We start from the raw sequence: 23,520 nt of genomic DNA, 5'->3' as shown, positions 1-23,520 counted from the left end.
TGCCTTCCCGGCTCCTCTTGCTGTCTGTGTTGTCCTGTCATGTTCGGCAGCTCGTGGTCTGGGCAATCAGCGCTGATGGTGCAGCGGGAGTGCTCGGATCACGAGCTGACTCTCCTCCACCTGTCGCTTATTTCCCCACTCCCTTATATGTCCCTACTTTCCTGCTCTGTCTTGTGAGTAGATTGTTTTGTCTTTGTTCGTGTGCTGTACGAGATTCACGTTCTGCATTCTGACTCTCTGTTCCCTTGTGCTGCAGGACTCGTAGCACGGAGATCCAGCAGCGTGTGTGGCCCGCAGGTTCTGCCGGCCAGCTCTGGATTCTCCGCTTCCCTAAGCGGCTGTTAAATATCGTTTATGTTATTTTGTGTTTTGTGGTGAGAATAAAGGTTTCTCCCTTCTCTTACTCTGCATCTGAGTCCTCTTATCACCCGCACCCTGACACACTGTAGTTAGTGAATGAGTAAATGTTATTTGTTTTGTTTTTACGATTGTACAGATTGACTGTTTTTAAATTTTTTAGAGAATTTCTGTTATTTGTTTTGTTTTTACGATTGTACAGATGAACTGGTTTTGAGTTTCTGTTATATGTTTTTAAATAACTTATTCTTAATTTTGAGATTAACTTCTTTAACTAGTCTTAGTTTTAAGGGAAAACTATTATTATAGCTCGTAACTTGTTGTTTAGTGTTAACTGTGGGTTATTTAACTTAAAATATTCTGGTTTTGAATTTTTAATAAAATTGTCAGTTGTGCACAATGAAGAACAGGAATAAAATGAAGAGCTGAAATAATTGTTTTAATAGGGTGACCATATTTTAGTTTCCAAAAAAGAGGACAGTGGGGGCAGGATGCGGGGTGGGGGGTATTTAAGGGGGTTAAAAAGCCCACAAAGTAGCCAAATGACCATATCCCCATATCAAAACTCAAAATATGTAATCTAAAATATATATTTTACAGTCACCCTTATGCAGATTGATCATAAACACAGCTAGAAGGCGTCCTAACAGTGGCCATCCTTCACAAAACTTAACATCTTGCACAGTTTTAAGTAGAATGCAAATGTTTCAATACAAACATTTCAGTCAAATGCATTTTATGCAATATTTCAAACATTTAACCCAGGGAGGAAATAAACCCGCCGCAACAGTTTAAAAGTAGCCCAATTATGTGGGGAAAAAATGCGAATTTGGCAACCCTGCATCCAACACGAGCTGCAGGAGGCAGATATGACCCAGGCAACACACCCATGTGTGGCCCATATAGGGGAGGGGTTGCAACTGGGCTGATATCTGGGACCCAGCTAATTTGAAGATGTAAGATGTGCTCCCTTTATAACAGAGTGCGCGTGATCGCGAAATCGAAAGTGAAAGTGAACAGCGAGCGCTGTTTATTCAGAAGAGATTTAAATACTCCGCATAATCCCTGATGCGCGAAAATGATATGCAATATTATAATGTTTGTGTGAGCGGCGGTAATGGTCAGAAATTCAGCTGGAGCAGCATTCAGTAAACAGCCCTGCGCAGGGCTCTAATACAAAAACGCACACAATGAATGCCAAATGAATTGTACAGATGAACTGGTTTTTAATTTTTTAGAGAATTTCTGTTATTTGTTTTTAAATAACTTATTCTTAATTTTGAGATTAACTTCTCTAACTAGTCTTAGTTTTAAGGGAAAACTATTATTATAACTCTTAACTTGTTGTTTAGTGTGAACTGTGAGTTATTTAACTTAAAATATAATATTCTGGTTTTGAATTTAAGCAAATGATCAGTTGTGCATAATGAAGAACAGGAATAAAATGAAGAGCTGAAATAATTGTTTTAAGGCATTTTAACGTTTGAAATGAATTGGCTAGGGTATTTTATGCCTGGTTATGCCAGTTGTTCAACTGAATATTAGTAGACACACTGCTAGTTTAGAATCAATAGTACTCACTGCATCTATCCTGACAATAGACTTACACTGATAGACTGTTCCTGAATTGACTATGTGGAAGTTCTAAAGAACACTGTGCATTTAAAGATAAGAAACGTCATTTAATGTTGTGGTATATATAGGTAGAGACTCTTGAGACCCTCACAGAAACCTCTTCTGCCTCATTCTTTTCAGAAACTGAGAAACTGTTGTATACAAATGGTAATCAATATGCCAAAATCCATGGTTACTACAATTTTACTACAATGAAACCATGGTTAATTTTCGTGAGGGATGACGCACGGAACAATTTAACAAATTAACTCGTGTCATTTTTACACTCACTTTTGTCATTCCTGAAACTGTATATGTGTACCTTTGGTCCTCTTAGACAACCAAAACTTCTTCAAATTGTGAATGGATTATGTAGAGAAACCGAGGAAAGGGCGTTCCTCTTACAGCGCAGCTAATTTTAACAGATGACCGGATATGACTGAGATGGCTTATCTAAAACCAGAAAGTAACCGTGCAGAACCAGAAACTTGCATTTACTATATTTTCTACAGCATGTGAAGGCAGCATTAGTCTATTCAAATCTTCAAGCTTTTCAAACTGCTTCTGTCACGAACCTGGTCTGTGAACTTCCATTCACCCTCCACCAGAGGTCACTCACTCACCACATTGACTCTCACACCATACATAACACTGGACTCCATTAATGTTTGTTTTGACAAACATTAATAAAAAAATATCTAGTTATATTTGGACTTTTACAGCACAGCTTACAGAAATTCACTGCAAGTTTCAAAATAGTTTAAGGTAGATTGAATATTAATATTGGGAAAAACTATTTCAGACATTGCTAATTATATTTAAATATATTTAAATCTAATTATAATGTAATAAATAAAAATATATTTAAATAATATTACAATGAATGTAAAATCAGTCTACTTTTGATCTCTGTGATTGTCTGTTGACTCTGTGGTTATGATTGTTGTTCAGCGTCGACAGCACAACTGTTTCACATTGGTTTAATATTCAGTTTTTGTGTTTAAAACAGGTGTTTCATTACTCCTCCTGGAACCAAGAAATTCAGGTAATTAGAATCATATTTTGTCAGTTACATTATTAAATTACATTATTTAAATAAGTATTATGTCTCTATTTCTGAGCATTCATTAATGTTTAAGTTTGCCATTCAGAACATGGAAAATCAAGACACTGCTGCTGTTGATGCAATAAAGGCATCGGGCAAGTCCACTCTGGAAAAGGCTACAGCAAAAGCTAAAAAAACATTTGACCAGTTTGTTAATGTCTCACTTAACATCGCTGTGACTGGAAAGACAGGATCAGGAAAATCCTCCTTTGTAAATGCACTTAGAGGTCTAAAGGATGAAGATGTTGGAGCAGCACTTACTGGAGTCACAGAAACTACAATGGTGTCCACCATGTATGAACATCCTGGAATGCAAATGTGAATATCTGGGACCTGCCTGGAATAGGAACCCCAAACTTCAAAGCAAAAAAGTACCTGAAAGATGTCAAGTTTGACACCTATGATTTCTTCATTATCCTTGCCTCAGAGAGGTTCACAGAGAATGACATCATGCTGGCTAAAGAAATAAGAAAACAGAAGAAAAGCTTTTACTTTGTTCGTTCCAAGATTGACAATGACATGTCTTCAGAGAAAAGAAAAAGGATTTGATAAGCAGAAGGTTCTTTCCATAATAAGAGAGGATTGTCAGAAAAACCTGAAAGACCTGGGAGACCCCAAAGTTTTCTTGATATCGTCATGATTTGGAGGAATATGATTTTGAATCACTTCAAAACACTCTCGAAGATGATCTTCCAGAACACAAGAAGTATGCTCTTCTACAAGCCTGGCCAGTGTGTTCTGCCGCATCTCTTGAGAAGAAGATCAAGATGTTTGAACGGATGATCTGGGCTGCATCTCTTGCCTCTGCTGGTGTAGCAGTTATCCCTGTGCCTGGCCTATCAGCAGCATGTGATGCAGGCATAGTCGTGCTTTTCCTCACAAGGTGCTACTATGCATTTGGTTTGGATGATAGATCACTGACAAGGCTTTCAGAGAAAGTTAACAAGCCCCACCTGAAAGATTTGGCCAAATCTAAAGTTGTTACTGCCATCCGAGAAAAAGCACTGATCAGATTGCAAGTGTCTACTGCGCTCGCTGCCATTGCTACTGTTGAATATTTCTTGAGTCTCCTTCCAGGTGTAGGCAGTGTTGCTGCTGCAGGAATATCATTCGCTACCACTCAGTACCTCTTGAGAGAAGGAGTAAATGATCTGGCAAATACTGCTCGAGTAATCAGAAAAGAAGCTGGGCTTGCTTCTGTTTATTGATCTATGTCCAGTAAAGCATGTAAGCATTTTCTGCCTCTGTCACTGAGTAAATCAGATGATGTATATTAAGATTGAGTGCTGATAGTTCAGCAAAAAAAAAAAAAAACTTTTGTCTTCATAATATTAAAATAATCGATGCTAATGTCCATGCAAACTATATACTGGAATATACGATCACTTTCATTTGTTACTGCACTTTTTAAATTTTAGCAATTGCTTTTATTAATTCTTTAAATCTCACTTATAATCATCTGTTTCATACATCATTAAAATTACTTTAAATTTGATTTTCTGTGGTAAATGCCAATAAAACGTAACTTTTAAATTGTAACTTTTCATTTTCATTGATGAAATCTGGAATTTTTTCAGTATCACATATAACCATGTATAATGTTTCTTACACAATAAAATACAAAATGTGCTTTGTGTATGGATTCTTTTGTGATAACTGTTTTGTATATGCAGTTTAACTATGCTTCCAATATTTATTTTATTTTGTTTTTATATTTTGCCTTAATTCCAGGGTGCGAATTACGGGGGGGTTTGGGGGGGTCTGACCCCCCTAAAGAAGGCTTTATCCCCCCTGATGGACGTCAAAATTAGATGTGGGGGGGGTCAGATAGCCTACATAGACTAGCCGCATAATATGGAGATTTACTTGTAAATATTAATATGCATTTCTATAGCCCTAACTGATTTTAAAATATAATTTTGGCAGCTCCTGAAATGGGTCGTATTAACATTACCTGAGTGGCTGAAGAATACGCTTCAGCGCTCATTCAAAGACATGCATTTATTGCTTGGATGGAGCAAGAACGCCTAAAATGCATGTGTAGATTCAGTCGTGTGATAAAGTTTACCCTCTTCAATTTAATGCTGTTGAACTGAATTTATGGAACAAACTATTTGCTAAAATAACCATAACATTAACTGCACCGCTGGCTGAAATACAGTGCTTGGTTGTGTCAGTCAGATGCATGTGAAAGTTGCATGCGTTACTATAACAAACACTGCGTGTTTTCTTTCAGAATCATGACTGGCTGGTAGAAAGGCAAAAATAGGTTCCATAAAAGTTTTTACCTAAAAATGAAGATAAGGTAATTACACTTTAGACACATTGTTAGTAATTTCACTAATAAAAATAAATCCCTAGCAGAACTGTTGTGCGTCTTTGATCAACACACAGCGGTGTTTCATTAATGAATCCACATTTTTAAATGAATCGAGTGAATCAATGATTCAGTGAACTATTCATTAAGGCAGTCACTTGCTTAGTTTCTGAATGAATCAGCCATTTGAACGATTTTAATCGATTGAATGAATGATTGAATGACTCACTTAAGACAGGGATTTGCTGCCACCTACTAGCGCATTTAGTTTTGTATTTAGAGTAGGCTATAGTTTTTTTTTTTTTAAATAATTTCATATTTTACTATTATTTATTTTTTATTTTTGCATGTTGAATTAAAATATTTATTTCTAAAGCTACTTATATTTCAGCTACTTTTTTGTAATGTCTATTCAGTGTTTTTTTTGTAAATGAACACAATAACACTAAATTAACTATTATCTTTAATAATAACTATCTTTAATCGGCACATGATGTGCATGTTAATTAATTAATATAATTAATTTGGGATTTATTTGATTAGGCTAATTAATCGGCACATTATGTAATTAGATTTTTTTGTAAATAATCACTTGCCACTTGATTCATTGTTCATTGTGTTATAACTAGTGGTGGGCCGTTATCGGCGTTAACGTGCTGCGTTAACGTGAGACTCTTATCGGGCGATAAAAAAAATATCGCCGTTAATCTATTCTCAAAGTTGGGTTGGGAGCTGGGTCTATACTACGCAAACTATGATGACTTTCACCTTGATATTTTAGCGCGGATATGTACCTAGCCGAATTGCACTGTAGGCGAGCAGTCTTGAACCTGTGTGTATGCGTGCTAACATGGATGCAGCTATGAAGCCGGGTTTGCTTCAGGAAATTTTATTTTTAAGAAGCTTCCCAATGGAGTCATTTCTGTCTCTACGTTACATTGCGCTCTCTGTATCACGCACAGCGGAGTTCCGCCCCGGTTCGCACACACACACACACACACACAAACGTAAGCGCACAAGTGAGCACACTCCCACTCCTATTTGTAAATATTAAGCCGCAAAACGTCTATTTAAATATGACTTCTGTGCGTCTCTGTGTTAATGTATGGCGACGCGCGGGTTTGTTTACTCATACAGAAGACGCGTGACGCTTGCGGTGATATTAACGTCTGTCGTCTCACTAAATGAGGACATAAATACATGAACAACATCTCCAGAACTGCTCTGAGAGTCACTTCATGAGCGTTTCATTTGAGAAAAACTATCCTCACGGCAACCCGTCAAAATAAAAGTTCGGTTTCACTTGAAGACATTGGGCAGAACGTAATAGGCTACTACTACTAAAACTATTAAAACCTTATCTTTAAGGAATAATCATACAATGTCTTCAATGTTATTATCAATATTAAATTCTTGATGACTGCTAGTTGTTTACTTATCTACTTGGCAGAATTCAAATGAGCCATTTTAATCTAGATTACAGTGAGATTAATCTAGATTAAAAAAATGTATCTATGCCCACCACTAGTTATAACAGAGCTTGATAATAAAGGAAGCGCTGCTCGCATTTTGCCATGCCTAACCATGCTGGCAGCAGCCCATGCTTGCTTTTCTGTTAAAAATAACAGTGGTTTGTGAATGTTGTGGCTTAGCCTAAATAACAAATATTTTATCGGGAGCGTTTATGCTGGGATGTTGTGGAGCTTAGGAGATGTTAAAGAACCATTTCATGTAAATTTCTTCGATGTACAGAAAAAAAATCTATATAGATTACTTTTATGCGGGCTTTTGCAGGCAGGAGCGGGACCAGATGCGTGCGAGGGCGCGGGAGCGGGACTGAAAACTCCGTCTCGCGCAGGTCTCTACATGGATCTAATAAACTTGGCTACTACGTGTGTGTAGACTGTACGATGATGACACCTATTGACTCGTATGCCACGATGCACGTTTTTATAAAAGAATAAAACGTCATCAGTACCCGCTAGTGGTAAACAAAAAGAACATGATAAATCACACTTTAGCAGTTGTAGTTTTTATGTGTGCTGAAAAAAAGTGGAAGCGGTGAAAGAGGAATTGATAAGAGCTTGAGGTAGGCCTAAGCAGGTTTATGTTTTAGCGCCATGTCGCGTTGATTTCATGTCGCATTTTTATTGGTTGGTCAGTAAACTTGGATTGTAACAGCAAACACACTGTGCGATGATCATGATGTATCGTAGACTGTCTTTGAACCTCTCTCACTGTACGACACAGGACCACCGAATAGGAGCCACAATCACAGAAATCGCGGCGATTGTTTCATGATGCTAATCTTTCATCTGGGACAGCTGAAAATCGTGCAGTGTGTTTCGGACTTTAGATAATTTGGATAATCATGTCCTGCAAATTACCACAACAGATAAATAGCTAGGAGTACCTTACACCATGTCTACACCGTATGCGGTGTATCCATTATAATCAGTGATGATATCTACACTGGATGCGTCGTGGTGCGACACGACATGAAGTGGAATCGACTCCTCATTCAGAGCTTTTTTCAGTTCAACAAAGCTTATCTATGGGTGCCTCTCAAATGGAAGGCTGCATGCTATGAAGGCTGCACACATTTAAATTCACGAAAATAAACTGAAAGAAAATGAGTCAGTACTGAGATCATCAGAATTTGAGGATCCAGCCTTCCGTTTGAGAAGCACCATTCGCGTCCCTCGTGCTCGATAAAAGCCGTAATTACGAGAGTTGTGAGATAAAAGATTCTTTTTTTATATATAAAATATCTAGCCTATTTCATTTTTATATTTACCTTTCGCCTCATGCTAGCTAAAAGTGATTAGAAGTCTGATTTGTTTCCACAAAAAGTTTCTTTCGGATAGTTTTAATGAACCAGTTCAAAAAATAAATAAATAAATATTCAGGGGTTATTTTACGGTGGAACTGGCTCACGTTGTCCACAATTTTGAGCACTGCACGACAGAATAGATCATGACGTGATTGAGGATCTTATTTCCATCTAAAATACTATTTTTTTATTTCTATCAGCCAATGATAATGCTAAAAGAAAACGTCACGAGCATAGATCAGTGGCCGAGCATCTGATTGACAGATAAACCACGAGCTCTATCAGTGTTATTGTTAATGTTCTGGTTATTTTGTTTCAATGTACAGTTTGTTAATTTTATCCAAAGCATACAGTCAAAGTAAACTTCATCATTCAGCTGAACTGTGCACATTTATTTAAGACACTTAAATAAATTGTTCAATTCATGCAATAAATGCATGTCCCTGCTGAGCAGTGAGCTATGACTAATTTCACGGGCAAAGCAGACAAAATTACAATTTAAAAATCAAACATAGCTATAGAAATTTATCGCCATATTTTACAAATAAAGCTTCATATTATGAGAAGGATACTTTCTACGACCTTTATATCCTGCAGTCATGGCGAGATTATAGGTTCCTTCGAAAAAACAAGAATCGAAAACATCCCATCGATTCCAGAACCAGGAATCGGACTCGATTCCAAAAATTCGGAATCTTACAGCCCTAGTGAAAAGGTCCAAACTTCACCTCAGAGTCACTGTCATTGGAAGTCTGCGTGTTGCCAGATGTTTAGGGTTTTTTTTTTGCTCCGTCATGGACCGTGACATAGTGCTTGTTGGCTTTAAAGTCACCCTCCTGCATTCTTAACACACTCTGAAGTGTGCACGAGCCCATTTATGGTGCTTTTCCACTGGATGGTATGGCACGTACAGTACGGTTCAGTACGGCTCACTTTTGGGGGGTTTTCCACTGGGTACAGTACCTAGCTGGTACCTGGCACTTTTTTTAGTACCACCTCGGCCGAGGTTCCAAGCGAGCCGTACCGTTACCAAAACATGACGTGCAAACTCTGCTGATCACTGATTGGCCGGAGAAAATCGTCACTGCCTGCATCATTGAACTTGCGGCACGAGACACAACAGACCCGCTAGATTTAAATCAGCAGCCAGCGAAGGATCGAACGCAAATGTTTTGAATGAGCGCACCTTTCTTTTAACAACCAAAAAATGGCTGTTTCGTTGTCTGTTGAGGAAGTACAGACTGTCCTCTCGTTGATAGCCGAGGAGCGGATCCAGCGAGAGCGTGATGGAGCAACGCGGAATTAAAAAGTTTTTCAGGAGTCACAGCAGTAGAGGTGGCGCAACTATAACGACACATGAATAATCCACTCTAAAGCGGTACTAAACCGCAGAGGAAACGCAAACCGGGCCGAACTGAGCCGTGCCGTTCTGAACCGTGCCGAGTCGCACCACGCAGTGGAAAAGTGCCATTAGAGTGTCTGTAATGAGCTGATTTCGTGTATGAGTATAGAAGCCCTATGATTACAACTGGCATCATTTGAAGTGTCATAAAATTCTGAAATTATCGTGCATTATGGGTTTTTCATTTTTGATCATACATCACACAGAGGTCAAAATTATCTTACAAATATGATAATTATCGTACGTCTGGCAACACTGACACCATAAAGTGTGAGGTAACTGACGCACAGACGCATGTTTTGTTTTATTTATTTATTTATTAAACCAAAAATATGAAATATGTTAAGAAACGCAGGAATATTTGTACACACCTTTGCAGCTGTCAGGTTCTTGCATCTGTGTCTTGGTTTTCTTCTTCCTTCAGGCAAGAAATAAATGCCTTTCTGTGATTCTTTTTTTTTTTTTTTTTTTTACTGTATTTCAATTTACAGTAAATGGAAAATACTGTATTTTAATGGCACCAAGAGGATATTCCCACAATGCAACTTTAAAATACAGTAACATAGTATTTTACTGTAGAACAGTTATACAGTATGTAATAAAAAAAAAAAGCTCTAACAGTGTACCTGTTGTACATACTCTTAAAATGAGAAATGTGCTTGCCTTCTCCTGGCATGTGAATTATTTGATGTCACATTAACAACAGATGTACCTACTTTGCGTCATGAAGACACATCAATGCAGTTACAGTAAATGTGACAACTTTGACCACTAAAACTTGAATAAAATACTGAAGTTGAAGTTGAATAAAATACTGGAGACTGCAGAAGTGGCAGACGATTCCTCAGCACGTTAGCCAGCAAATCAATGACCAGCATGACACTATAACAAGTGCCAACATGACTGGAACTACATTCCCAACAGTAACTGTAGATTTAACAAGAAAGATAAGGCCATTGTTTCCACACAGAGCAAAATACATGAAAGGGAAATAAGGGGGAAAAAATGACAACTAACTAAAAGTAAGTGCAGACAAAAAACATAATGCAAGGCACTATAACAGAATGTAAAATGTTCATTTAAAATGAACTTGCTACGTGTGAGCATAATTGAGCATATGAGAAATTAAGTGGAAAAAACTCTTTTTAGGTTTTGAGATTATTTTAGTGTAAATTTTTACATTGTTTAAAAAATAAATCTGCAGTATTTTAATGCCATCTTTAATTGTAAATTAAGCAATGTAAACAATGAACATTAAACACCACATCCACAATATAACATGTCTAAACACCATTTCTACAATAATGATGTTATTGTATATTGTATACAAATGTAATATTAATTGACTCAGATCATAATAATGATTTGTTATTGTGTTCACTGACTCAATGTATCTTTACCTTAACCGACTGATTAAAAATGAGATGACAGCATGTACTTGTGGTACAAATGTATGGGTCAGCAGACTAAAAGGTGATACCTCTCACAGTTTTTCCTTCAGCAAGCACTGGAGAGTGCAGAGTGTATTCCTGTAAAAGTAGACCGATGTGTAAGCAAGAGGCAAGTTTAAAAAATCCAAATGTGGAAAGCAACTTATTTGCAACCTCTGCCTCAGCACTGGGAACATTCACTTGTGCCTAGGTTGACATGTCGCCAAAGCATGGCTCCCAAGTCCTGGGCTAAGTCTGTGGCCTTCCCATCACTTAAGGGCAGAGAAGATGCTTAGTTTTGTCTTGGCTTATTTAGGGCTAAAGCCACTAGGGTTGCATGGCTCTATTGATCCCCTAAGGATTATTATTAGTTTTTTTAGGGCCCAACCTAAATTGCAAACAAATATCATGAATGGTGTTGCCATGGCAAGTTATTAAAATAACAGTAAAAAGGAACCAGTAATGTTCTTATATCTTAAAAGTGCATTATCCAAACACTGTAAAAAAAAAACAAAAAAAAAAACAATATATATATATATATATATATATATTTATATTACATATGGAGAACCAGTCATACTGAGGAAACATGCTTAGTTTCATGAATTTACAATGCTCTTTGGGAAACAGAAAATTAAAAAACTAGTAGACATTTCAGCTGACATTTCAAGCTGTAATACTAAGGTTGTCCACGAGATGGAGTCAAGAAATATGTCAAGCCTAATACTTATTTTCTTTGTTTGCAATAGATAGACAAACACATAAATCTATATTACCAATATAGTATATATTTTATGTCATAATTTCACAAATGCTTGTAGATCATTAAAATAATTAAAAATGCTTATAGATCATAAAAGGTTTTGTTAACACTTTACAAAAAGGCATCATGATTAACATTAGTTAATGCATTAAATAACATGAACTAACAATGAACAAAATATATTTTTACAGTATTAATCTTTGTTAATGTTAGTAAAAATAAAAATTCATGTCAGTTCATACATATATACATTAATGTTAACAGATACAACTTTACATTTTAATTTATAATTATTAGTATAAAATGTATTTGTAAATATTGAATATAGTATAAACTAAGATTCATAAATGCCATATAAAAGTATTGTTGTAACGTAGGAGTCGTGAGACAATGGAGTTGAGGATCCAAAAGCAAGGCTTTATTTACAAATGTGGTTAAAACAGGCAGGGTTTAGCACCAGCAAACAGTATAATCCTAGGCAGAGGCAAAAGAGTAATCCAACACACAGGCAATGGTCAGGGCAGGCACCAAACTATCAAAAAACAAGGAAACAGTCCAAGGATCAAAAACACAAGTAAACTAGGAAACACGGTAAGGGTAAACTCGGAAACTAGGAACAATGAATGGCTATGCAATAATCAGCGTTCTAAATGTCTGTAAGTGCAGATTTTATAGTAGACAAGGAGAACACATGACAAAACCAACCAATAAGAACAAGACGCATGCAACCAAGAAACCAATCAAAACATGATACCTGCAACCAAGGAACCAGTCAGAACATAACACACAGACAAGAGTAGCACATGGCATGATAATATGAGGTGCAAGGGACACATGGGAAATGGAGACCAGGAAACAATGGCAAGAGTCCAGCTGGTGATCGTGACATAGCCCCTTTCCTAAGGAGTGGCTTCCAGATGTTCAAAAGGAATAGACATGAATCCAGGAGGGGGGTAGTGCGGAGGCGGAACAGGGGGAGAGATGGAGGGCCAGGTCAGGGTCAGGAAGTGGAAGGACAGGGGACTGAGGCAGAGCCGGCGAAGCAGGGAGCCAGGGCAAAACCGGCGGAGCAGAGTACCAGGGCGGAGCCGGCAGAGCAGGAAACCAGGGGAAGAGCCGGTAGAGAAGGGAGCCAGGGCAGAGCAGAAGAGCACCAGGGCAGAGCCGAAAATCCCAACGGTGGAGAAGACGACCACCACAGCAGAGCAGACGGGTCCAAAGATCCCCTCGTTAGAGCAGACGACCACCAGGGTGGAGCTGATGGCACAGGAGACCAAGGCGGATTAGGTAGAACTGGAACAGAGAGCACAGAAAGGTTAACAGCGGCATCTGCGGTCGTAACAGGACTGTCAGAGAGTTCACAGACGGTCTCCTTGACTGCAGCAGGACAGACAGTGAGTTCAGGAACGGCCTCGTTGACCATGACATGGCATGCGAGGAGCTCAGAGATAGCCTCCATGGCCGTGACAGGACAGTCAGACAGTTCAGAAGCAGACACCACAGATTCGGGAGGTTCTGTAGCAGGAGCTGCCACCTCGGGAGCTGGAACGGGCTCTGGAACAGATTCATTGACTGGAGCGGACTCAGGAGTAGATTCATGGATGGGAGCGGGAACAGAGCAATGTGTAACCCACACACAGAATGGCGACCGCCATTACAGAGAACACTGTGGATAGGGAACAGTCTTTGTGACAACCAGTGCTGAAGCTCTTGGGATGCCCGCTGCACGCACCGACATCAACGGTGGGTCCGCCAGACTGGACGCCAGCCTCAAACGCCCCTGGAATGCCTTAGTGTCTTCAAATGCAACATTCGTGATGCTCGGGAACACTGGAGTGGCATTCGTGATGGTTGAAGACAGTGGCTTGATATCCATAATGGCTGGAGGCTCTGGCGTGACGGCCATCTTGTGATGTGGCTCTGGGTTGGCGGCCATCTTGTGAAGAGACTCTGAGCTGGTGGCCATGATGGGTCAAGCTCCGCTGTCACCAGAGCTTGACGATGTTCAACACCAAAATTGATAATATACATAGATCTTCTTCATCTTAGTGCTGCTTTTGACACTATAGATCACTCTATTTTAATCACCCGTTTAGAGACTGTCTTTGGAGTTTCTGATTCTGCATTGAAGTGGTTTAAGTCCTATCTCTCTGATCGCAAGCAGTTTGTTGTGATGGGTGGTTGCAGGTTTGAGGTCGGTGTGGTGCACTCTCGTATTCCCCAAGGATCAGTCTTGGGCCCTTTACTTTTTAGTATTTACATTTTTCCTCTTGGCCAACTTTTAAGAACACTTGGTATTAACTTTCACTTTTATGCCGATGACACTCAGATCTACATACATTCAAAACTTGATGTCAATATGCCTGTCTTTTCTCTCTCAATGTTTTACTGAGATTAAAAAATGGATGTCTGAAAATGTTCTCTGTCTAAACAGTGGCAAGACCGAAGTGATGCTTATTGGATCACCTCACCAGTTGCGCAAAGCAGAGTCCGTAACTTTATGTCTGGATGGCTCTGCTTTACAGTTTCTAACTAAACAAAAAAATCTGGGGGTGATATTTGACACCAAATTAGCGTTTGATCTGCATGTTCATAATACAGTCAAAGCATATCTTTTTCATCTTAGAAACATTGCCAAATTACATCCCATGTTGACTTTTTCTGTGGCTGAAAAGTTAATCAACACTTTTTTGCTGGCTGGAGTGTCAAAAGCTACCCTAAGTAAATTACAGTTGGTACAAAATTCAGCTGCTAGAATTCTGACTAGGACTAGTGCAAGGGAGCACAGCACACCTGTCTCGGAAAAATTGCACCTGCTTCCTGGTAGTTTTCGTATTCATTTTAAAATTCTCATGCTCACTTATAAGACCTTGAATAATTTGGTCCCCTGATCCGCCATGGCTCCCAGAACGGGCGCCGCCCTGGAGGCCATCTATGATGTCTCCTGGTCCCTAGAGGCCTCCAGAGCGCCGCCCCCCCCCTCCCCATTGGATGTTGGTAGGCGCGGGACGCGCCTTCCGGGAGGGGGGAGTAATGTCAGTCCTGTCTTGTGTTTCCCCTCCTCTCGTGCCCATATTTGGTTTGTTCCTGTTCCTGTCATTATGAGTTCTTTAGTCTCCAGCCGTGTTTGATTTGTTCCCCACCTGTTACAGTTCTCCTCGTTTGATTTCGTTCCGTTCATAAGCCCTGTTTCCCTGTCGTCTGGTCAGCTGTTAATTGTCGTGTTGGATGGTAAGAGGTGAGGGGGGTGGAGACTGATCCCCAACAAGCACACTTCCTTCATCCAGATTTCTGATCAGCTTAAGCCATCTTGGTAATTAATGAGATCAAATCACCCGGAATCAAGGCAGAGCGGTTTATTTGTCAGTGCATGTGGGCTGTTTTTCTTACAAGATTTCATTTTATGTAACGTGCCATGGGAAAAAACGGGCAGTTGATGTATTTAAGAAAATTTAAGAGGTCAACATGTCACTGATCTTCTCTAGATTTCAGCACAAGTGAATTCGTTTTGAATAAAAAGCAGGTGGCCTGGACATGACCGACTGAATGTGTGAGCCATCTTATTACCAAGTAAATTATCCCGTTAACCCAAAACACTTCCAGAAGAACAAAGTGGTTGACTGCTATTGGGTTTTCAATGACCGTAGGAGCAGGGTGGCTGACAATACACTGTTTACACACACAATTCTTATATATGCCTAATTCAATTTCATAAGATCAACACAAATAAGATGTACATAACATTTCTGAAGTGAAATGAATGACTGAATACTTGTCTTATTTGGCTTATTTTTTATAACTACATCTAGATACATTTAACATAAAATAAACATTAATTGAAATAAAAATATTTTTTAACATTTTTAGCTAGTTAAATAATATATACAGTATATACAGTGGGGCAAAAAAGTATTTAGTCAGCCACCAATTGTGCAAGTTCTCCCACTTAAAAAGATGAGAGAGGCCTGTCATCATAGGTATACCTCAACTATGAGAGACAAAAAGCGGGGGAAAAAATCCAGAAAATCACATTGTACGATTTTTAAAGAATTTATTTGCAAATTATGGTGGAAAATAAGTATTTGGTCAATAACAAAATTTCATCTCAATACTTTGTTATATACCCTTTGTTGGCAATGATAGAGGTCAAACGTTTTCTGTAAGTCTTCACAAGGTTTTCACACACTGTTGCTGGTATTTTGGCCCATTCCTCCATGCAGATCTCCTCTAGAGCAGTAATGTTTTGGGGCTGTCGCTGGGCAACACGGGCTTTCAACTTTCGATGGGGTTGAGATCTGGAGACTGGCTAGGCCACTCCAGGACCTTGAAATGCTTCTTCTGAAGCCACTCCTTCGTTGCCAGGCGGTGTGTTTGGGATCATTGTCATGCTGAAAGACCCAGCCACGTTTCATCTTCAATGCCCTTGCTGATGGAAGGAGGTTTTCACTCAAAATCTCACGATACATGGCCCCATTCATTCTTTCGTTTACACGGATCAGTCGTCCTGGTCCCTTTGCAGAAAAACAGCCCCAAAGCATGATGTTTCCGCCCCCATGCTTCACAGTAGCAGGGCTCGCAAAATTTCAAAATCCCTGGTAGCCCTTCGGGCAGGTACTCTTCAGATTTTGGTAGCCCGAAAATTTATTTAACTAGCCCAAATGAAATTTATTTTATTTTATTTATTTATTTATTTTTTTAAATATAGAAAATCAGATAGGAGTTTAAATGTCAAATCAAAAATATCTTCAATACACAAATATCAACAAATATGAAGGAAGGAATCTTATTTCACTATTTACAGGGTATCTGCAGAATTTTTAAAAATAAATTTAAGGCAATTTATGACCCATTTTAAGAGCTGCACGAGTAAAATGAACACAGAATGAGCGGGGTTGGACAATGGTAACATACAGTATTGAGCCATAAAATTACATGATTTACAGCTCAGATACAGGTTTTCACAAAAACAAAAATCTTATACAACAGCATTTCAGGTTATAGACCATTTTTATGAAAAGGGATAAATCAAGCATATAAATATTACTGTCTTAATTGTTTAAATTTTTAGAAGGCATATTAACTTCTTTCTCATTTACAACTTATGTGTTTGCTGCGTAAAAAGTTGATATTTGCATTGATCTGACCATGAACAGCAAGAAAGGCTTATTGGAAATGCAAATTCATTCTCTGCCACGAGGTGGCGCTTTAGGAGCGTTGAATTGTTGCAGTTTCCTGGAAACGCTGTACACAAAGCAGCTCTGCGCTCATAAACGCTGCTTTATCAGGCATTATAGTTTAGATAAAATTAAAATGCCAACGACACATTTCTGAGGACAGTCGGTTCCCTTCAGATACAGTCACATAAAGACATCCGCGCCGCGTTTTTACTTGAAACGTGCAGCGCTCATAATTATTCAATGACATCATTGCCTTTTGATGTTTAATCCTGCCGTATCGCGACTCTTGTCTTTCCGTCCCCAACTGTAAGACCTCTAGAAATTATAATTAAGACATTTCTTATACCATTTAAAACTTTTTATGGCCTTAAGTTTGATACAACTCACTTTCAGAGTTTTTAAGGACCCGCGGGAGATCTGTATTTAAGGAGCCCATCGGGCAGGCGGTGATACATTTTGGTAGCCCGACTGGAAAACACAATAGCCCTGGGACGTCGGGCTAGCGATTTTGCGAGCCCTGAGTAGGTATGGTGTTCTTTGGATGCAACTCAGCATTCTTTGAGTTTTTACCAAAAAGTTCCATTTTGGTTTCATCTGACCATATGACATTTTCCCAATCCTCCGCTGGATCATCCAAATGCTCTCTAGCAAACTTCAGACGAGCCCGGACATGTACTGGCTTAAGCAGGGGGACACGTCTGGCACTGCAGGATTTGAGTCCCTGGCGGCGCAGTGTGTTACTGATGGTAGTCTTTGTTACTTTGGTCCCAGTTCTCTGCAGGTCATTCACTAGGTTCCCCCATGTGGTTCTGGGATTTTTGCTCACAGTTCTTGTGATCATTTTGACCCCACGGGGTGAGATCTTGCGTGGAGCCCCAGATCGAGGGAGATTATCAATGGTCTTGTATGTCTTCCATTTTCTAATAATTGCTCCCACAGTTGATTTCTTCACACCAAGCTGCTTACCTATTGCAGATTCAGTCTTCCCAGCCTGGTGCAGGTCTACCATTTTGTTTCTGGTGTCCTTTGACAGCTCTTTGGTCTTGACCATGGTGGAGTTTGGAGTTGGACTGTTTGAGGTTGTGGACAGGTGTCTTTTATACTGATAACGAGTTCAAACAGATGCCATTAATACAGGTAACGAGTGGAGGACAGAGGAGCCTCTTAAAGAAGAAGTTACAGGTCTGTGAGAGCCAGAAATCTTGCTTGTTTGTAGGTGACCAAATACTTATTTTACCGAGGAATTTACCAATTAATTCTTTAAAAATCCTACAATGTGATTTTCTGTATTTTTTTTTCTCATTTTGTCTCTCATAGTTGAGGTATACCTATGATGAAAATTACAGGCCTCTCTCATCTTTTTAAGTGGGAGAACTTGCACAATTGGTGGCTGACTAAATACTTTTTTGCCCCACTGTACACACACACACACACACACACACATATATATATATATATATATATATATATATATATATATATATAGAGGCATATTTTACAAACAAAATAATAACTAATAAAAATTACAAAACCTTTATCTGAAATTACAATGAAGACCAAAAATACAAAAAATAAAAGATAATGAAAAAAGATAGTATCTTAATAATAAAACAACACTCAATATTCCCCCAAGAAAGTGGAAACATTTAATGTAATAACATTTTTTTGAAAGTAAATACTGTGTACAATATTCACTCAAAATTCCCAAAAAGATTTGGAAGCGTACATTTATTACCCCCACAAAATAAATAAATAAATAAAAACAAACATTTATTACAATATTTCTTAAATATTTATGGTGCATAAAGTTTCATTAAAACTTATTTTCCATCGACAAGGCTGTTAGCAGACTCAAAATGGCCAGTTAATCAGCCCAGCTGGTATATCAGCTCATCATCATATTATAATTGACAATAATAATGGAGATAACTGGCATTGTGACATTAAAAATAAATCTAAATCAATACCACTCATTTTAATCACATTTTCAAGGCAAGAAACATGAATACAGTAACCTCTGACCTCTCTTGACAGAGGTCCAGACAAGTAATACGTGACTGTTGACTTGGAGGTCTCCTTTGATTCAGTCTCCTTTCACGTAACACAATCTATCTGTAGCCAGGCAAGTGACAATCAGCCCATTCTAAGCAGCAATACAATCAGAATGAACTGAAATGCACAATGACTGAGAAATTCAATCCTTGACCTACAAGGATCTTATATTTGGTCTTTTATCTTTGTGATGTCAATGCCAATTAAAGGCCTCGTCTGAGTGATCTGTTATCCTGGAGACAAGCCTCTTGCCTTAAATGCTTCACTTTAGCTAATCCTATCACAAGGTCTTGACTGCCTTAATCCAAGAGATTAGACTCAGAGATGTCACTCTCACTCTTAATTTTCATTGTGAAATATAGAGCATGGTTAAAGCAATTTACAGGGCAAGTTATGCTTATGCATTTGTTAGAAGTGCTAAGTAGAATCCATTCTTATGTCAACTTAGGTCATGCAGCTCACTCTCTGTCCTCAGTACTTGATGTAGTTAAGATAGTTCTTAAAGAAATGGTGAGCCAGTTTTCGCTCTTCTTCAAGTTTTCCTTGATTCCTATAAGAGTCATATTTGTACTGTGCCCTATGTGTCTGGTGACCAACAGAAAGACCTTTACAAGAAGCAACCATCAGCTTTCCAATTCCATCAATGAAGAACTCTGAAGTCAGTGGTGATGGTTCAGATGAAACATGGAAACATAGAATGGATGGAGACGGGAGGACATTAGAAGAATGAAATGTGTTTGGAATGAATCAATGAGGATGTTTTACTGAAGTAAAATTTGGTACACTTACCAGTGTGACAGAGTCTTTTGAGGAACGGATCAAAGCCAACCCTTTGTACAGCATCAGTCCTAGCCAAGAAATAATTAACAACGCCATCCACTAGAAAGCAGCCGCCATAAGATGGAAGTGGTTGATGAAACCCTTTAATACGTCTTAGGCAGCCACCGTCACTTTCATCTCCCTCGTCATACTCCAGAACAAAGTAGAACTGGTCCCCTGACACCTCACCACCAAGCTAATCATAGAAAAAGAGCTTTTACAACAAGTATATATTGCTAAAATACTTTTCGCTAGTTCGTAAAAGAATATCTATTCACACGTACAACATCAAGTTCTGGAACCGCTTCCATAATCTCCACAAAACTCTCGATCCGTGTCTCATTCAAGAACACGAAGTCGTCATCAACCCACAGGAAGTATTTAGTTTCAAGTTGTGATAAAGCCAGATTTCTTCCTGCAAACCAGCCCTGAGAAGCCACCATAATCATCAGCAGTGATAAATTACCAGGTCATCAACACTTGATGTTAACAGGCCAATTTACACCGCACTGGCAGACAGCAACGGACACGTTTGTCAGATCAGTGTGTTACCTCTATTGGTGCCTGAGGTATAGGCACCAAAAGAGCTGGCACTTATTTTTGCCTATTGAAGATGTTGAATCTGTGGTTTTCGGTTTTGGAATGTCTAAGAAGTGAAATACTGATCTTGTCAGCTGTAGGCGTTGGTTTGCTTACATTGGCATGGTGTGAATTGGCCTTAAAAGGATAGTTCACACAAAAATGAAAATTTTATGTTTATCTGCTTACCCCCAGGGCATCCAAGATGTAGGTGACTTTGTTTCTTCAGTAGAACACAAATTAAGATTTTTAACTCAAACCGTTACAGTGGTGTATTAGAGGTAAAAAATTATAAAAAATGCTTTTCAGTTTCTCACACAAACCGATCGTTTCGTGTCTTAGGACATCAACATATCGTCACAAGCCGCAGGGTTCAATTTGGATTTGTCTGTGCATGTTTTTTTTTACTCTCAAAGATTGTGTGCCCATTGACTTGCATTATATGACTGACAGACTACAACGGTTTGAGTTTAAAATCTTCGTTTGTGTTCTACTGAAGAAACAAAGTCAACTACATCTTGTATGCCCGTTTTTACCTGTGCAGGAGGCATGATGTAGTGCTCAATATTGTTTCCAGACACACGTTCAGGCTTTAGGCTGTCATCCGCAATAATGATCTTGATATTTGGGTAAAATTTCCTGATACTCTGGATGAGGACGTTCAGTTCCTTATACCTCAGAAAGGTCTTGGTTATTATGGTCACCTGTGAGTTGATATCTGAGAGACAATGTTCCTATGTTTTACTCAGGACAATTTATTTTTTTGTTTAACTTCCATTTCACATTATATTTATGTACACTCTCAGAAATAAAGATACAAAAGCTGTCACTGGGGTGGTACCTTTTCAAAAGGTACACTTTTGTACCTATTTGAACCTAATATGTACACTTTAAGTACTAATATGTACCTTTAGGTACAAAAGGTCTTTTGAAAAGGTCCAGTGACAGCTTTTGTACCTTTATTTCTGAAAGTGTAAGCATATCTGATGCTACAATAATTATAGTGTTTTATTTTTGTGTGTGTGGTGGTCTTACCTTTTCCTGGGTCATACAAAACAGGAATTGATGGTCTCCTAATTATAATTGGAAATATGGCTTTGTGATCCTCAAAATTGAAATAAACTAAGGAAAGAAGATATCTTATGTCATTTAAGAGACTGGCAAACACCATTTTATGCCATTTTAACAATAAAAAGCAAACTTCTTTTTTTTTTACAGCAATTAGGCTAAATATTGGATACAGATGGTTAGTTTTTTAGTGTATGATGCAACTTTTTTAAATCTTGCATATAATCATAAAGGCTCTTTCACATCAAGAAGGATAGGCGTCGACATTTAATTATCAGCGCACGTATTTTGTGGCTAGCATGTATCTTATAACTTGAGTGTTAATCCTGCCTTTTCACTGTGTACTTGAGCAACACACTTTAGTACATATTGTAGGCCTAAGTGCCTTTCCTGTACAGATAGCCTTTACCCAGGTCTGAAGTTTTGATGTGGTAGATGGTGCTGGTGTAGGTCACTCTGGAGAGCAGATCGTTGAGTTGTGTGAGGTTGCTGGATGAGATGGTCAGATTACTCTGACCCTGTCCCTCCACCTGATCTCCGTCCAGAAGATCCTCCACTGAGAGAACTCCTTTATCCACACTCAAAGACACCTGCAGGCATAAGTGTGATTAATGCAAATTAAGTACTTTAAGTTCACATCTAGAATAGAATCTGAATTCAAAATGTTTGCATTTAACGCTTAAATATGATATTATGGTGAAAACAGAATTTTAAAGTACATGCATTGTGAATGAATACCTCATACACTAAAAAAAAAAAAAAAAAAGAATTGGCTTTTCACTCAGAAATTGCTAATTTCATAAATTATTACATCATTTATGTAATACTGAATTAAACATGAAATTTTTAATTTGAAATGTGAAACAATATTTTCTTGTAAAACATTTATTTTATTTACAACTTCAAAAACACAGTATATCAGGGCTTTTACCAACAATTTTCCTTAAATTAAAAAAAAAAAAACCTAGCACAAATGGCATTGTTTGCTTAACCTTGTACACCTCCCTCTTGTTTGATGTTATACCTCCCCCTTGTGTTTGAAGAGCAAGACCTGAAATGATGATATAAAACAAAAACAATTCACTTAATAGATCAAAGGAAAATATACTTTTGTAACATTTTTTAATATTCTAAGCGGCATATAAGGTGAGGCTTCGCTCAGTTAAACAACACTCCAAAATATGACTTAGTTTACAGGGAATATATGTTTACCTGGTATCAAACTTTTCTTCAGAGGAGCTACCTTGAAACTTGTCATTGGATATTGGAGAGGAGAGTTGGCTGGGGCTATAATAATATCTGTGTTTGTCCTCTTTCTGAAAAAAGGACATGAAAAATACCACAATATTAGAAAAACTGTATACATGGCTCCCAGAATGTCTAATGAAAGAATGATCATTGGAATGTTCGAATGCACCCTTGCTAATAGATAGAATAATGGAGCAAGTCAATCCTCAGTGAGAGATGTAACAACAAAGATAAACAGACAAAGGTTAAAATGCTCTAAAATTATGATGACTGTCAAAAAATCACACTCATGACAAATGATAACATGATATGGTGTTGTGTTAACAGGACTGTGTACGATGAAGAGAAATCCAGTTCAACCTGAATTGGTGTTGCTTGTATTCGTTTGCCCTGCGTTCTAGTATGTTATCCATTTGATCTGGCGCGAATTTCCTGATGAGTTCAGCTCCTTGACAAGAAACATTTGGCCTGAGGAGTTCCGTCAAACTTGAAAAACATATAAAGAGCACAGGTTAGGTAGGCAGAGCATCTAAATTTGAACTACTTAAGATTAATTAGGAAAATTTAAATGACACTTACCTTGAGATTTTATCTTGTTCAGGACTTGCACTGTTTAACAGAATAAAGTAAGCAGATGTAATCACATTGCTTGGTAAATAAAATCAGACAAATTAATGTACAGACTAGTTGTAAATATAGAATGCAACACAAATTGAAGAAACTGAAAAGTTAAAACAATTTTACAAATGGGTGTTT

At 38.2% G+C, this 23,520-nt stretch overlaps 1 protein-coding gene and 1 pseudogene across 1 annotated transcript; one reads left to right on the top strand and one right to left on the bottom strand.

The window, feature by feature from the left end:
- Nucleotides 1–1,951: 1,951 nt before the first annotated feature.
- On the top strand, nucleotides 1,952–4,664 carry LOC131537197 (interferon-inducible GTPase 5-like; annotated as a pseudogene).
- A 14,309-nt stretch (nucleotides 4,665–18,973) lies between these two features.
- LOC131537254 (beta-1,4 N-acetylgalactosaminyltransferase 1-like) lies at nucleotides 18,974–23,423 on the bottom strand (the record flags this gene model as incomplete). Its single annotated transcript, XM_058770575.1, has 10 exons — nucleotides 18,974–19,703; nucleotides 19,840–20,065; nucleotides 20,154–20,297; nucleotides 20,985–21,166; nucleotides 21,484–21,570; nucleotides 21,926–22,106; nucleotides 22,509–22,567; nucleotides 22,729–22,832; nucleotides 23,125–23,250; nucleotides 23,344–23,423. Coding segments are annotated over 10 exons (1,371 nt in total), but the record flags the coding sequence as incomplete, so codon positions are not given.
- Nucleotides 23,424–23,520: the final 97 nt, after the last annotated feature.

The sequence above is a fragment of the Onychostoma macrolepis genome, chromosome 03 (genome assembly GCF_012432095.1).
Source record: "Onychostoma macrolepis isolate SWU-2019 chromosome 03, ASM1243209v1, whole genome shotgun sequence".
Taxonomy (NCBI): domain Eukaryota; kingdom Metazoa; phylum Chordata; class Actinopteri; order Cypriniformes; family Cyprinidae; genus Onychostoma; species Onychostoma macrolepis.
The sequence above is the reverse complement of the archived record's forward strand: the minus strand, read 5'-3'. Positions and strand labels throughout refer to the sequence as shown.